The 12,822-nt window shown below is 37.2% G+C and overlaps 1 protein-coding gene across 1 annotated transcript; it reads left to right on the top strand.

Annotated features, from left to right (window-relative positions):
• Positions 1–515: 515 nt before the first annotated feature.
• Positions 516–12,065, top strand: LOC111701548 (serine-rich adhesin for platelets). The gene is made up of 3 exons (XM_023472878.1): positions 516–631; positions 5,918–8,074; positions 8,466–12,065. The coding sequence occupies exons 2-3, from the start codon at positions 6,239–6,241 to the stop codon at positions 11,850–11,852; spliced, it is 5,223 nt and encodes a 1,740-aa protein (XP_023328646.1). The 5' UTR covers positions 516–631; positions 5,918–6,238; the 3' UTR covers positions 11,853–12,065.
• Positions 12,066–12,822: the final 757 nt, after the last annotated feature.

Here is a 12,822-nt window from a genome sequence, read left to right as displayed (position 1 = left end):
GTAAAGAGTAGGAGGAGTGTGGAACTAGTAAAGAGTAGGAGTAGTGTGGAACTAGTAAAGAGTAGGAGTAGTGTGGAACTAGTAAAGAGTAGGAGTAGTAGGGAACTAGTAAAGAGTAGGAGTAGTGTGGAAATAGTAAAGAGAAGGAGTAGTGTGGAACTAGTAAAGAGGAGGAGTAGTGTGGAACTAGTAATGAGTAGAAGTAGTAAAGAGTAGGAGTAGTACGTGTGGAACTAGTAGAGAGTAGGAGAAGTGTGGAAGTAGTAAAGAGTAGGAGTAGTGTGGAACTAGTAAAGAGGAGGTGTAGTGTGGAACTAGTAATGAGTAGAAGTAGTGTAGAACTAGTAAAGAGTAGGAGAAGTGTGGAAGTAGTAAAAAAGTAGGAGTAGTGTGGAACTAGTAAAGAGTAGGAGTAGTGTGGAAGTAGTAAACAGTAGGGAAGAAGATTTCTTGTTATTTTAATCAAAAATTGATTTTCGCATATTTTCTTTTCCCTTGAACAAATATTCTCCTAGTTTCAGATGGTTTGCAAACTTGAGTTATATCTACAACCTGCTTTCCCTGACACCCGGAGTAAACTCAGTTGGAATATAATTCTCTCATGAAAAGGAGGAATACTGCAAGTTATTAGGTAAACCTTGAATAGATATACACTCTTTGATTAATACAAACCTTCTCAGGATATTGTCATATAACATTAGATGTCTGAGTAATATCCCTTGTCAGGTCATCATCCCTTGTCAGGACATTATCCCTTGTCAGGACATTATCACTTGTCAGGACATTATCCCTTGTCAGGACATTATCACTTGTCAGGACATTATCCCTTGTCAGGACATTATCACTTGTCAGGATATTATCCTTTTTCAGAGTAATATTCCTTGTCAGGTCATTATCCTTTGTCAGGACATTATCCCTTGTCAGGTCATTATCCCTTGTCAGGACATTATCCCTTGTCAGGACATTATCACTTGTCAGGATATTATCCTTTGTCAGGATATTATCCCTTGTCAGGATATTATCCCTTGTCAGGATATTCTTACATGTCAGGATAATATCCCTTGTCAGGATATTATCCTTTGTCATGATATTATCCCTTGTCAGGTCATCATCCCTTGTCAGGATATTATCCCTTGTCAGGATATTATCCTTTGTCAGGTTATTATCCCTTTTCAGGACATTATTACTTGTCAGGACATTATCCCTTGTCAGGACATTATCCTTTGTCATGATATTATCCCTTGTCAGGTCATCATCCCTTGTCAGGATATTATCCCTTGTCAGGATATTATCCTTTGTCAGGTTATTATCCCTTTTCAGGATATTATCCCTTTTAAGGATATTATCCCTTGTCAGGATATTCTTACTTGTCAGGATAATATCCCTTGTCAGGAAATAAACTCTTGTCAAGATACCAACCATTGAACATTACAAGTATTTGTGTAAAAGTATCCTTGTCTAGATGCTAATATTCTTCTGAATAAGTTTCCAAGTCTGGATACTGATCTTATTCTATATAGATAAATAGGAATATTAAGTATATTTTTTTGTATTAGTAGAAATAAGTATCTGTGTCAGAATACTTTTACCTTGATCCGTATATATATCCGTGTCTGGATCCGGGTCTAGATAAGTAGGAATAAGTATCAGTGTCTGAATTCTAACCTTATTCTAGACAAAGTAGGAATAAGTATCCTTGTCAAGATACTAACCTTAGTCTAGATAAGTAGGAATAAGTATCCGTGTCTGGATACTAACCTTAGTCTAGATTAGTAGGAATAAGTATCCTTGTCTAGATACTAACCTTAGTCTAGATAAGTAGGAATAAGTATCCGTGTCTGGATACTAACCTTAGTCTAGATAAGTAGGAATAAGTATCCGTCTCTGGATACTAACCTTAGTCTAGATAAGTAGGAATAAGTATCCGTGTCTAAATACTGACCTCATTCTAGATAAGTAGGAATAAGTATCCTTGTCTGGATACTAACCTTAGTCTGGATAAGTGTCTGTATAAGCAGGAATAAGTATCTGTTTCTGGATACTAAAGAATCTGAAGTAAAACCAAGTAAATGAAGGTTTGTAGAAGAAACTTTGCCAGGGTAAAAGATCCTCAGGATTGATAGGAAAACCTATTAAAGTTTAGTTAGATAAAGAAACAAACCTAAACCTAATTAATTTCTCCTCATTCTCGACATGTAATTTACAGAAAAGTACAATGTTTTATATCTTCTCATCATTTCACAACAGTTTAGTCCATCCCTTCTCCATGCCGCCTTTCCTACTTTTTCACTTTCCCCTTTTCTTTCTTTATCTCTACAGCACCCTTTCCTTTTTTCTTTAACCACAGTACCCTTTTCCTTTCTTCTTTAACCACAGTATTCTTTTCCTTTCTTCTTTAGCCACAGTACCCTTTTCCTTTCTTCTTTGACCACAGTACCCTTTTTCTTTCTTCTTTAACCACGGCACTCTTTTTCTTTTTTCTTTATCTACAGTACTCTTTTCCTTTCTTCTTTAAACACAGTACTCTTTTCCTTTCTTCTTTAACCACAGTACCCTTTTCCTTTCCTCTTTAAACACAGTACTATTTTTCTTTCTTCTTTAGCTACAGTACCCTTTTCCTTTCTTCTTTAACTACAGCACTCTTTCCCTTTCTTCTTTAAACACAGTACTCTTTTACTTTCTTCTTTAACCACAGTACCCTTTTCCTTTCCTCTTTAAACACAGTACTATTTTCCTTTCTTCTTTAGCTACAGTACCCTTTTCCTTTCTTCTTTAAACACATTACTATTTTTCTTTCTTCTTTAACCACAGTACTTTTTTCCTTTCTTCTTTAAACACAGTACCCTTTTTTCAGGGGTGGGGGAAATATATGAAGAGATGTATAAACAAGAATAATACAAAAAAAGACAAAACGATTTTCACAGTTCTGAAAGATTCATAATATATATTTGTAGACAGTAGAAAGAGAATTATAAGGGAGTAATGTGGGTGTTTAGCAAAACGGTGTCTCCTGAAAAAGTTTTGCAAATTATATTTTCACGAGAAGGGAATCACTCATTTGGCGTACAGTTCCGTTTTGCCTTGTATGGTCTTTATGTATGGTTTGTACTGTACTGCTTGCCCTGGCTAGTTGAAGTTCGGCCGAGTACATGAAATGAACTAGAATTTACCGTGAGAGTAATATTTGTAACTACAAAATTTTATTCACACACCACCCTTATCTTAATTCCATCTTGTTTTTACAAAACACTAGGTCTCACTTTGCGCTCGTATTTTTAGGAAATTGTGAATTTTCAATGTTTACACAAATGGAATTTGTTTCTGGGACAAATTCAAAGCCTCAATGGTCATGAACGCCATCTTAACCCCCCTCAAAAAAAATTTTACCCAATCGGTTCAGAACAGCCGATTCGTTGGTTTTTGAAAAAAAAATATTGAAAACAACTAATAACTAAGATAATTTTAGTTTTAACATTTAATAATGAAAGCCTGAGTAGTGGTGTGTGTATGGATTTAGAATAAAGACACGAAATTAAACGGTTATGACTGCAGTTCTTGTAAAACCGGTCGTTTCCGGTTCCGCTGGAAGAATATCGGGAATTTTCCTCTGAAGGGAGAAAGTTTAAACTTTAAAGTAACTGCACCGAAGTGAACGGATGAATAGATTTAATGCGTGATATATCCCACACCACGGCCTTTAAGCAATCTCAGTATTAATGTTATTTCTCAATATGATGGTCTTTTTAAAGATAGTTCTTTGAATTGCATAAAAAGCCATTTTTAATTTAAAATTAAAATTTAAAAATTTTCCTGTACTTTTCCCGTATTCAAATTTTCGAATTTCTATATCTGTGCAACCTGATGGTGTAAAACTTTGATATCTCAGATTATTTGATTTAACAGTAATCATAATTTGAAATAAATAAGGTCTACAACATTTGGTTGCAAAGATACAAGGATTATCGAATCGGAGTTTGTGGCAAAGACTCAATTCCTTGGAACGTGCAGTTGTGGTTTCGCGCATTTATGTAAATACATTTCGTCAAATAAAAAATACATATCCGTGAATAAAGTAAGAAAAATAAATGCTTAGATATCGTAGGTTATTAATGATAGCTTTAAAATCATCATAAAAAGGACTTTTCATTCTTATTTACACCATTATATTCCCCCAACACCAATCCTGCCCCGCCCATATCTCCCCCTTCCAATCTCTGACTTATCCCAAGTTTCTACCCATCTCATCATGCTTACCCTTCTCCCAACTCCTTTCTACAAGCCCACTCTTACCTTCCTCCCCTGTCTTCTGCATCCTAGTCCCCTCTTCCCCGCTAGCCCTATACTCCATCTCATCCACTATTTTGGATCTCTTCTTCTCCTTCCCCACTAGCTCTATACTCCATCTTATCCACACCCTGGATCTCTTCTTCTCCTTCCCCACTAGCTCTATACTCCATCTTATCCACACCCTGGATCTCTTCTTCTCCTTCCCCACTAGCTCTATACTCCATCTTATCCACACCATGGATCTCTTCTTCTCCTTCTACACTAGCTCTATACTCCATCTCATCCACTACCCTGGATCTCTTCTTCTCCTTCCCCACTAGCTCTATACTCCATCTTATCCACACCCTGGATCTCTTCTTCTCCTTCCCCTCCTCTTGATCTCTTCTTATCCTCAACGAGCTCCACCTCCTCCTCTCTCCACTCGACTCCTCTAAATCTCCCCTTCCCCTCTCCTACTCCTCCCCTTATTCCCAGCTACTGATCTCTCCTTATCCTCCTTCCCCTTCTTTCCATACTTCTCCTTCCCCTCCTCTCCACTCCTCTCTCTTATAGCAAACTATGTCAATAATGAATGCTCATGAAGATTGCTTAAATCATGCTGATGCGGAAGGATTGTAAACAGTTCGTCAGCCTGAAACTCAAATATCTTTACTTCAACCCAAACCCAAAGTTGACGAGCTTAACGATTGCCTACAAGATATTCTCTGTATTAGAAATATTCCGTTTTAGAAATGTTTTTTTCAAGTTTATTTTTACAAATTTTATGATTTGGTCCTTCATCTTATTTTTTCTTTATTTTGTTCTAAGTTATTAAGGGATATGAATTGCCCTAAAAAAGTTCATTTGAAGATGTTTATTAAAACTTCAAAGTAGAAAAACATGATTTCAACAGTTACAATGGAATTTCTGAATGAAATACTAAATTTATTCAACTTCTTGTTTAATTTATTTTAGTTGAAGGTTTCAAATTAGGTTTATACACGTTTTCAACAATTCAATTTTTTGAATAAAAGTTTTAGGTTGTCACCTAATGACTTATAGTCTGCAATTTTATATAAAAAGCTGGTAAATTATTTGGTGTAGGGTGTCTCAATAAACATAGGTTTAAGTAACAACATTAAAAAGTCTTATTTATCTGATAGTTAATGAAAACCAAACTATGTAAAAAACAGATGACTTCTGAGCATTTTTAAATTCTCCATTTAATCCCTTTTTTTGGTAAACCCTGTACAATGTACATTGTACATCAAATGCACTGCATCACCATCAACAACATTTCAATTATTTTCATAATTCAAGAAATGTACTTTTTATCAACCTTTTGATAATCTAATTTAACATACCATAATCAAACTTATTAATCTTGTTAAACTTAACGAACTTACTGAACTTAGTAAATCATAAGTTTATCCAACCTTTCAAATTTATGAAACTTTATCAAACTCGTTAAAGTCATTAGATTTGTTGAACCAAACTTTTAAACTTATTTAACTGTTAAACTTATTTAACTTGTTAAACTTATTTAACTTGTTAAACTTATTTAACTTGTTAAACTTATTTAACTTGTTAAACTTATTTAACTTGTTAAACTTATTTAACTTGCTAAACTTATTACATAATTTTCTTTCAGATTTGACGAGAAAAGGGTGACTCATAGGAATTTGGGTTGGGATAAGCAGTTATACTGATGGATATGGGTTCGGAGAGATGAGCGTAGATCCAACCCTGCTCCAAACTGTGCTATGGAACCCTACCCGCTGCAGTAATTTTAACGCCGGTGTAAGAACGGAGCGCAATACAATATTTCCTACATTCACTCATTTGCTGCCGTGAAGATAAGACGGAGAGCAGGGTGAGCTTAGAGTAGAACTGTATAAATTCTTAACCAAGAGATACTTGAATTTCGTCCTCACGGATTTAGCCAAATCTTGGCCGTTTTAGAAAGCAAGCTATGTCGGGTATGGAGTTCAGTCGAACCATGATTTGGTTTTCTGTATTTTTATTTGCCTTAATCTACAGGGTTCAGTGTAAAGATATCGCATCATGCTGTACAAAAATAAAGATTGCAACCAATGGGGACGCAATTAAACATCAAAGCAACAGAGTTGGAGAATACCTACTGTACGGTGTACTAGCTGACCGTCCTATATATAAGCACGCTAGGAAGGAAGAATACCTATTTTATCTGATGAGTAGGAACAAGGGATTGTGGATGGTCGGACCTAAACCAGCTCAGTTCAACGGAGGACTAGCTCATAGAGGAGATGCACTGTGTGTTGAAGATGTTGCTAAAGAGCAGTGGAAGTATACTGATGGATCAGCCTGGCACATTGATTCACTTCTCACAGTATCCTGTCTAGATTCAGGATCCAGGCCGGAGTGTGTCTACAATGACGGAGTACAGTTTCTTGGTGGAGATTTACCGGAGGAGTTTGGCGGAGGAGGAATCCAGACAAGTGCAAACAGCTCTGGTCAGTGTATAGAGGAATGTGAGAAGAGGGCTGGGTGTCAATACTGGACTTGGGCGCATCAGGACGGAGTTAACTGTTTCCTGAAGTTTGACAAGGTTGAGACGGTGAGACGACCTAAGTTTGTTTCAGGCTCTATACCCAGCGCTTGTATTACACATCAAAATACTCAAGAGCAGTCAGTTTGCACATATGAAGGGATTGATTTCGTTGGAGGAGATCTTCTGAGCATTCCAGCAACTAGCGTGGACGACTGTCGTCAGCAGTGTACTGAGCAGGTCTCTTGTAAACTATTTACATTCGTCCCAGCAGAGAATAGAGGTTGTTATCTGAAAACTGAAGCTGTTAAAGCACAAGCAGAAGAGAATGTTATATCCGGAGCAGTTGCAAGTATCTGCGAGGAGTTTGTGCTTCCACACGTACCTGGAGATAATTCAAACTCAGTTTACGAGAAGAACGAAATCAACGGAAAGTTCAAGATACTAATGGAGTTCCGAGAGGAGTTGAATAACCCTGACTCCAAGGAGTTCAAGGATCTGTCCGGAGCAATGGAGAAATATCTGACGGAGATGCTCACAAGCGACCCAGAGCTCAATGAACAGGCAACATTTGATGTTCGGGTTGAAAGTTTCCAACCTGGGAGCGTGGTTTGTAATTTTAAAGTCAACTATATTCTGAAAGAAGCATACCTAGCCATTCCCTTTGCAATCCAGCCCAGTAACGTTACCGACTCCCTTGGGAACAGTTTCAAGTTTAAAAAGGGAATCTTGTTTCAGAGGTTTCTCATTGCTGCAGGTTCATTCAAGGGATCTTCTCCTGTAGACCACTGTGCTGAGAAGGGTTGTTCTCATAAGTGCAACTATGATTATGAGGCGGAAGATTATATTTGCACCTGTCCACCAAACCTTGTCCTTGACACTGACTCTAAAACCTGTATCGAATCTGAGGATGCTGAAAAAGAGGAAAAAGAAGGAACAGAAGAAAAAACCACAATCGAACCTGAAATATCCGTTTCTCTACTCCCAACCACTTGTCTCTGGTCCCCCTGGTCCGACTGGAGCGCATGCTCCTGTGACAAGAAATCTGAGAGAAGCAGAACTATCGCTATTCCCGCCAAGAACGGTGGACTCTGTTCTGGAAAGTATCGAGAAGTTGTGGATTGTGAATCTTCAGAGCCTTGTCAGGAGAATACAGAGGAGGTTACTGAGACAATAACAGAGGAAGATGCGGTTACAGACTCATTTGGAGTAAGGATTGCAGAACCTATTGAGGATACTGAAGCTGTAACTGTGACTGAACAATCTACTGAACAAAGCTCAGTTCTAATTTATTTCTTTTATCTAGGCCTGTCCTAACCAAAAGTATAACTTCCAAGGCTGTACACTCATTAAAGACAATGCTTCACGGGATCATTTTAGAAAGTTTAGAAAGTTTGAAGGGTTTTTACTTCTTCACTTATATAAAACGGAAATATTTATTAGTTTAAAATTCATCCACACCTCAGTTTAAAAATATGTCTGTTTTATTCAGTTTCAATTACATTGTTATCGGGATACAACCGATTATTAAATTAAATGTAAATTATTTCTATTTAATGTCTCAAGTCTTATATACATTTATATTTTCCTATTGTTCTATTCACATCTTTGTACAATTTCAATATTATTAGTCTTGATTTCATTATCATGATTATAATTCTAATTTGTTTAGGAGTTCACCACTGAAGGAGTCTACATTATTGAAGCTACTGAAACCGCAGAGAATACTGAATCATCCACCCTCCCCCCTATCTACAATGATTATATTGATGCCACTGAATCCTCAGTTGATGCTACTGAATCCTCAGGAGATGCTACTGAATCCTCAGGAGATGCTACTGAATCCTCAGTTGATGCTACTGAATCCTCAGGAGATGCTACTGAATCCTCAGTTGATGCTACTGAATCCTCAGTTGGTGCTACTGAATCCTCAGGAGATGCTACTGAATCCTCAGTTGATGCTACTGAATCATCAGTTGATGCTACTGAATCCTCTGTTGATGCTACTAAATCCTCAGTAGATGCTACTGAATCCTCAGGAAATGCTACTGAATCCTCAGAAGACACTACTGAATCCTCAGAAGACACTACTGAATCCTCAGAAGACACTACTGAATCCTCTGCTGCCGCTACTGAATCCTCAGGAGATGCTACGGAGTCCTCAGGAAATGCAACTGAACCCTCAGGAGATGCTACTGAGTCCCCAGGAGATGCAACTGAGTCCTCAGGAGATGCTACTGAGTCCTCGGGAGATACAACTGAGACTTTTGTAGATGCTACAGAATCATCTGTTGAAGCTACTGAATCCTCAGGAGATGATTTTGAATCCCCTGTTAATGGTACTGAATCCCCTGCTGATGCTACTGAATCCAATATAGATGCTTTTGATTTAGGAGTAACAACTGAATCTGCAGATGATGCTTCTGAATCTTCCGGTGATGCTACTGAATCTCCTGATGTTGTTAATGAATCTTCCCTGTATGCAACTGAATCCACAGGAGATGCCATTGAAACATCTACCACATCAGAAATCTACAATGATGATGTAGAGGACGAAGATGATACTTCTGAATTTTCAGGAGACAATGCTCAGTCGACAGGGGTTGCAACAGAATCCTCAGAAATGTCCACTGAATCCTTTAAAGATGCTGCTGAAACCACGGAAGATACAGTAGAATCCTCTGTAGATGAAACTAAATCTCCAATAGATGCCTCTGAATCAGGAGATGAAACTGAACACTCAGGAGATGAAACTGAATCTTCTGGAGATGAACCTGAATCCCCAAGAGATGTAACTGAATCCTCTGGAGATGAATCTGAATCATCTACTTCTTCGGACATCTACGATGATTATGTTGACGCTACTAAATCATCTTTAGACACTACAGACTTTCCTGAAGATAATACTGAATCCTCAGGAGATTCTACTGAATCTTCAGTAGATGCTACTGAAGAAACTGCAGATACTACTGAAGAAACTGCAGATACTACTGAATTATCCGGAAATGATACTAAAACATCAACATTTTCCAAAATCCTGAATGATGATTTGGATGCCATTGAAGCAACAGAAGATGCTTTTGATTCAGTCAGTACTTTGTCTGCTGTTGCTTTGAATGATGGAGCTACAACTACTGTAAGTTCTCTTCTCCAAGAGGAGGATCTTAACTCAGAGATTGATTTCCCCAGTTCAACCATCAGTGCTCTTGACCTACCTTTGGAACAAGGAGAAACAACAACCTATAGCATTTCTGAAGTTACAGATTCTGAAATGAAGGAACTTGAGGTACTGAATCAGACCAAGGAGATTTCTGATGAAATTGATGAAAATACCATAACAGATACCCCTAGATCTTTCCCCGAAGGTCTAGACAACCTAGACGAAGAGGAGACTTCATCTACTCCATCCATATTTGAGGAAGCTGATTCAAATGTTAAAGCAGCTGACAACGATTCTGAAGAAACTACAACATCTACTGCTATGGACAGCCAGAAAACCACATCAGCTTCTGCACAGGTTTCAAATGAAGAGACAGCAACAAGTTCTGAAAATGTGGCCAAAACTACAACTTTAGGTAGTGAAGTTTTCAATGATGATACCGAGGATGTGACCACTGAAGTTGAACAAGGCCCTTTTAAAGAGGATGACGAAGTTGCGTCAGCTGCTTCTAGAGATTCTGATGAAGCTTCAACAACCTCTACCATGGATGATGAAGAATCTGCCACAGCTGCTTCTGAAGATTCTAGTGAAACTTCAACAATGTCTTCCATTGATAGCAAGTTAGCAATCACTGCTGCTTCCAAAGATTCTGATGAAGCTACAACGGATTCTGCAATGAATGAAGATGATGCCATCACAGCTGCTTCCACAGGTTCTGATGAAACCTCAACAAATTCTGCAATGGATGAAGATGAAACCATCACAGCTGCTTCTGCAGATTCTGATGAAGCTACAACAGATTCTGCAATGGATGAAGATAATGCTATCACAACTGCTTCTGTGGATGATAAAAAAGCCACTACTGCTGCTGTAAGAGATTCTGATGAAGCCACAACAACTTCTACTATGGATGATGCGGCACCATCTACCACAAATAATGAAGAAGTAGCAACAACTACTGATGTTACAGAGATACAAAATGATGACACAGATGAGTATACAACATCTGCTACAAATGGCGGTGATGAAGATGTTTTAACAGTTGCCAGTGTTGAGGAGGAAACTGAAACAGAAGTTTCCAATGCTGATAAAGAAGTTTCTATGGTTACTGTAAATATTGAAGAAGATGCTGATAAATCTACAACATCTGCCACCAATGTTGATGAGGAAACATTAGCAACCAACAAGGAGACTACAATTGCTGTTGTTAATTCTAATAAAGAAATTGAGGTCTCAATTACCAGCAGTGTTGAGGAAGCAACAACTCCTGTCACTGATGATAATGAAGAAGCTGTAACCATAGCTACTGATGCTGATGGGGAAGCTGTGACATCTGCGACATCTGTTTTCAATGATGATTTTGAAGCGACAACTGATTCCAAGATTGCAAATATTGATGACGAGTCTAATTCTAGCTCAACCCAGATAACGGAATCAATTGAGAGCATGACAACGGTTTCTCCAACAGGAATGGATTCTTCACCAGATGTCTCTGAGAGTACTGGAGAAGATGAAAGCACAACAAAATCTCAGAAGATACTCACCGTAACAACAGTAACAGTTCTATCAGTTCAGGAATCTGATGATACAACAATTGTCGTTACAACTGCCAGACCTGAGATACTTAACGACGACACCGATGAAACAACAATAGCGTCTGATGACACTGAAGGGGTTCATGAGTTTGATTGTGTTGAGATTGAGCAGGGCAAGCTGGAAACTACATTAGATCAGATCCCAATGGAATGTACTGATAAGAACGGAGAGGAGAAAAGTCATGTTTATATTGTAATTAATAAGTCCCAGGTAGATCCTGAGAATCTGTTTGCCAAAAATGTTAAAGTACTTGTTAAAGATTTTATGATAATGGATGTCAGTAATAGTCCAGAAATCAGATAATTATTTTTTTTCTCTTCTCATTAAACTATTCTAATCAAAACTCCAAAATATGTACTCCATCGCATACAGTAAATATATTTGTCATAAATGGTGTGCTGAATGAACTTGGATAAGGATTATTTATATTTCACTGAACATTGAATGAATGAATGGGCATTGTAAAGAAATTAGTATTATGTTTTCTTCTTGTAGAATAAACACCTTACAGTATTATTTATTTGTTATAAAGATCTTGAGAAACTATAGGTAACATTAATTTGATATTTCGTGCAAATGAATTAAGGTTTTGCCACAAACTCTAATTTTCTAATCCCTTTTTACCTTAAGACTAGATTTCTTTAATCTAAGTTAGAAATATGAAAGGTTAACACTATCAGGTTGCAAAGATATAGGGATTAGAAAATTTGAATTTTTGACAACGACTAAATTCCTTAATATATAATTACTAATTAGACAATTTTCACAGTGATTCAGATATCCTGTTTGAATAGTCAGGGAGCATTCACTTTCGACCCCGTTTTCCCCAATTACATGCAGTTTTTCGTTTTTTCCATTTTTTACCAGTATTATTGAGATGAAGAATTTTAATATTAAGAGCTTTCTTAGATTGCTTTTGAGTAAAAGTTTATACTTGAACTGATTATGAAAGGTAGAATGATAAAGAACCCTAAATATTGATTAAGATTTATGAAAAGTAGAATGATAAAGAACCCTAAATATTGATTAAGATTTATGAAAGGTAGAATGATAAAGAACCCTAAATATTGATTAGGATTTATGAAAGGTAGAAAGATAAAGAACCCTAAATATTGATTAAGATTTATGAAAGGTAGAAAGGATTAAGTAAGTTAATGCTCCTGTGGCATTAAGCCCCTTAAGTTCCTGATTCCGATCATCATAGACACAGTGCTATAAAGGTTAAAAACGCTTACGCAAAAATCTATGATAATTTTGCCAATTATTCCTTAAA

Source organism: Eurytemora carolleeae, unplaced genomic scaffold (genome assembly GCF_000591075.1).
Source record: "Eurytemora carolleeae unplaced genomic scaffold, Eaff_2.0 scaffold450, whole genome shotgun sequence".
NCBI classification, from domain to species: Eukaryota; Metazoa; Arthropoda; class Copepoda; order Calanoida; family Temoridae; genus Eurytemora; species Eurytemora carolleeae.
This window is presented reverse-complemented; position numbering and strand designations above follow the sequence as displayed.

What these genes read in the sequence shown, in the direction of transcription:
- LOC111701548 (XM_023472878.1), top strand. Translation starts at nt 6,239, where the DNA reads ATGTCGGGTATGGAGTTCAGTCGAACCATGATTTGGTTTTCTGTATTT. An exon ending in AATCTACTGAACAAAGCTCA is followed by an intron (nt 8,075 to 8,465) that starts GTTCTAATTTAT and finishes TAATTTGTTTAG; the next exon opens with GAGTTCACCACTGAAGGAGT.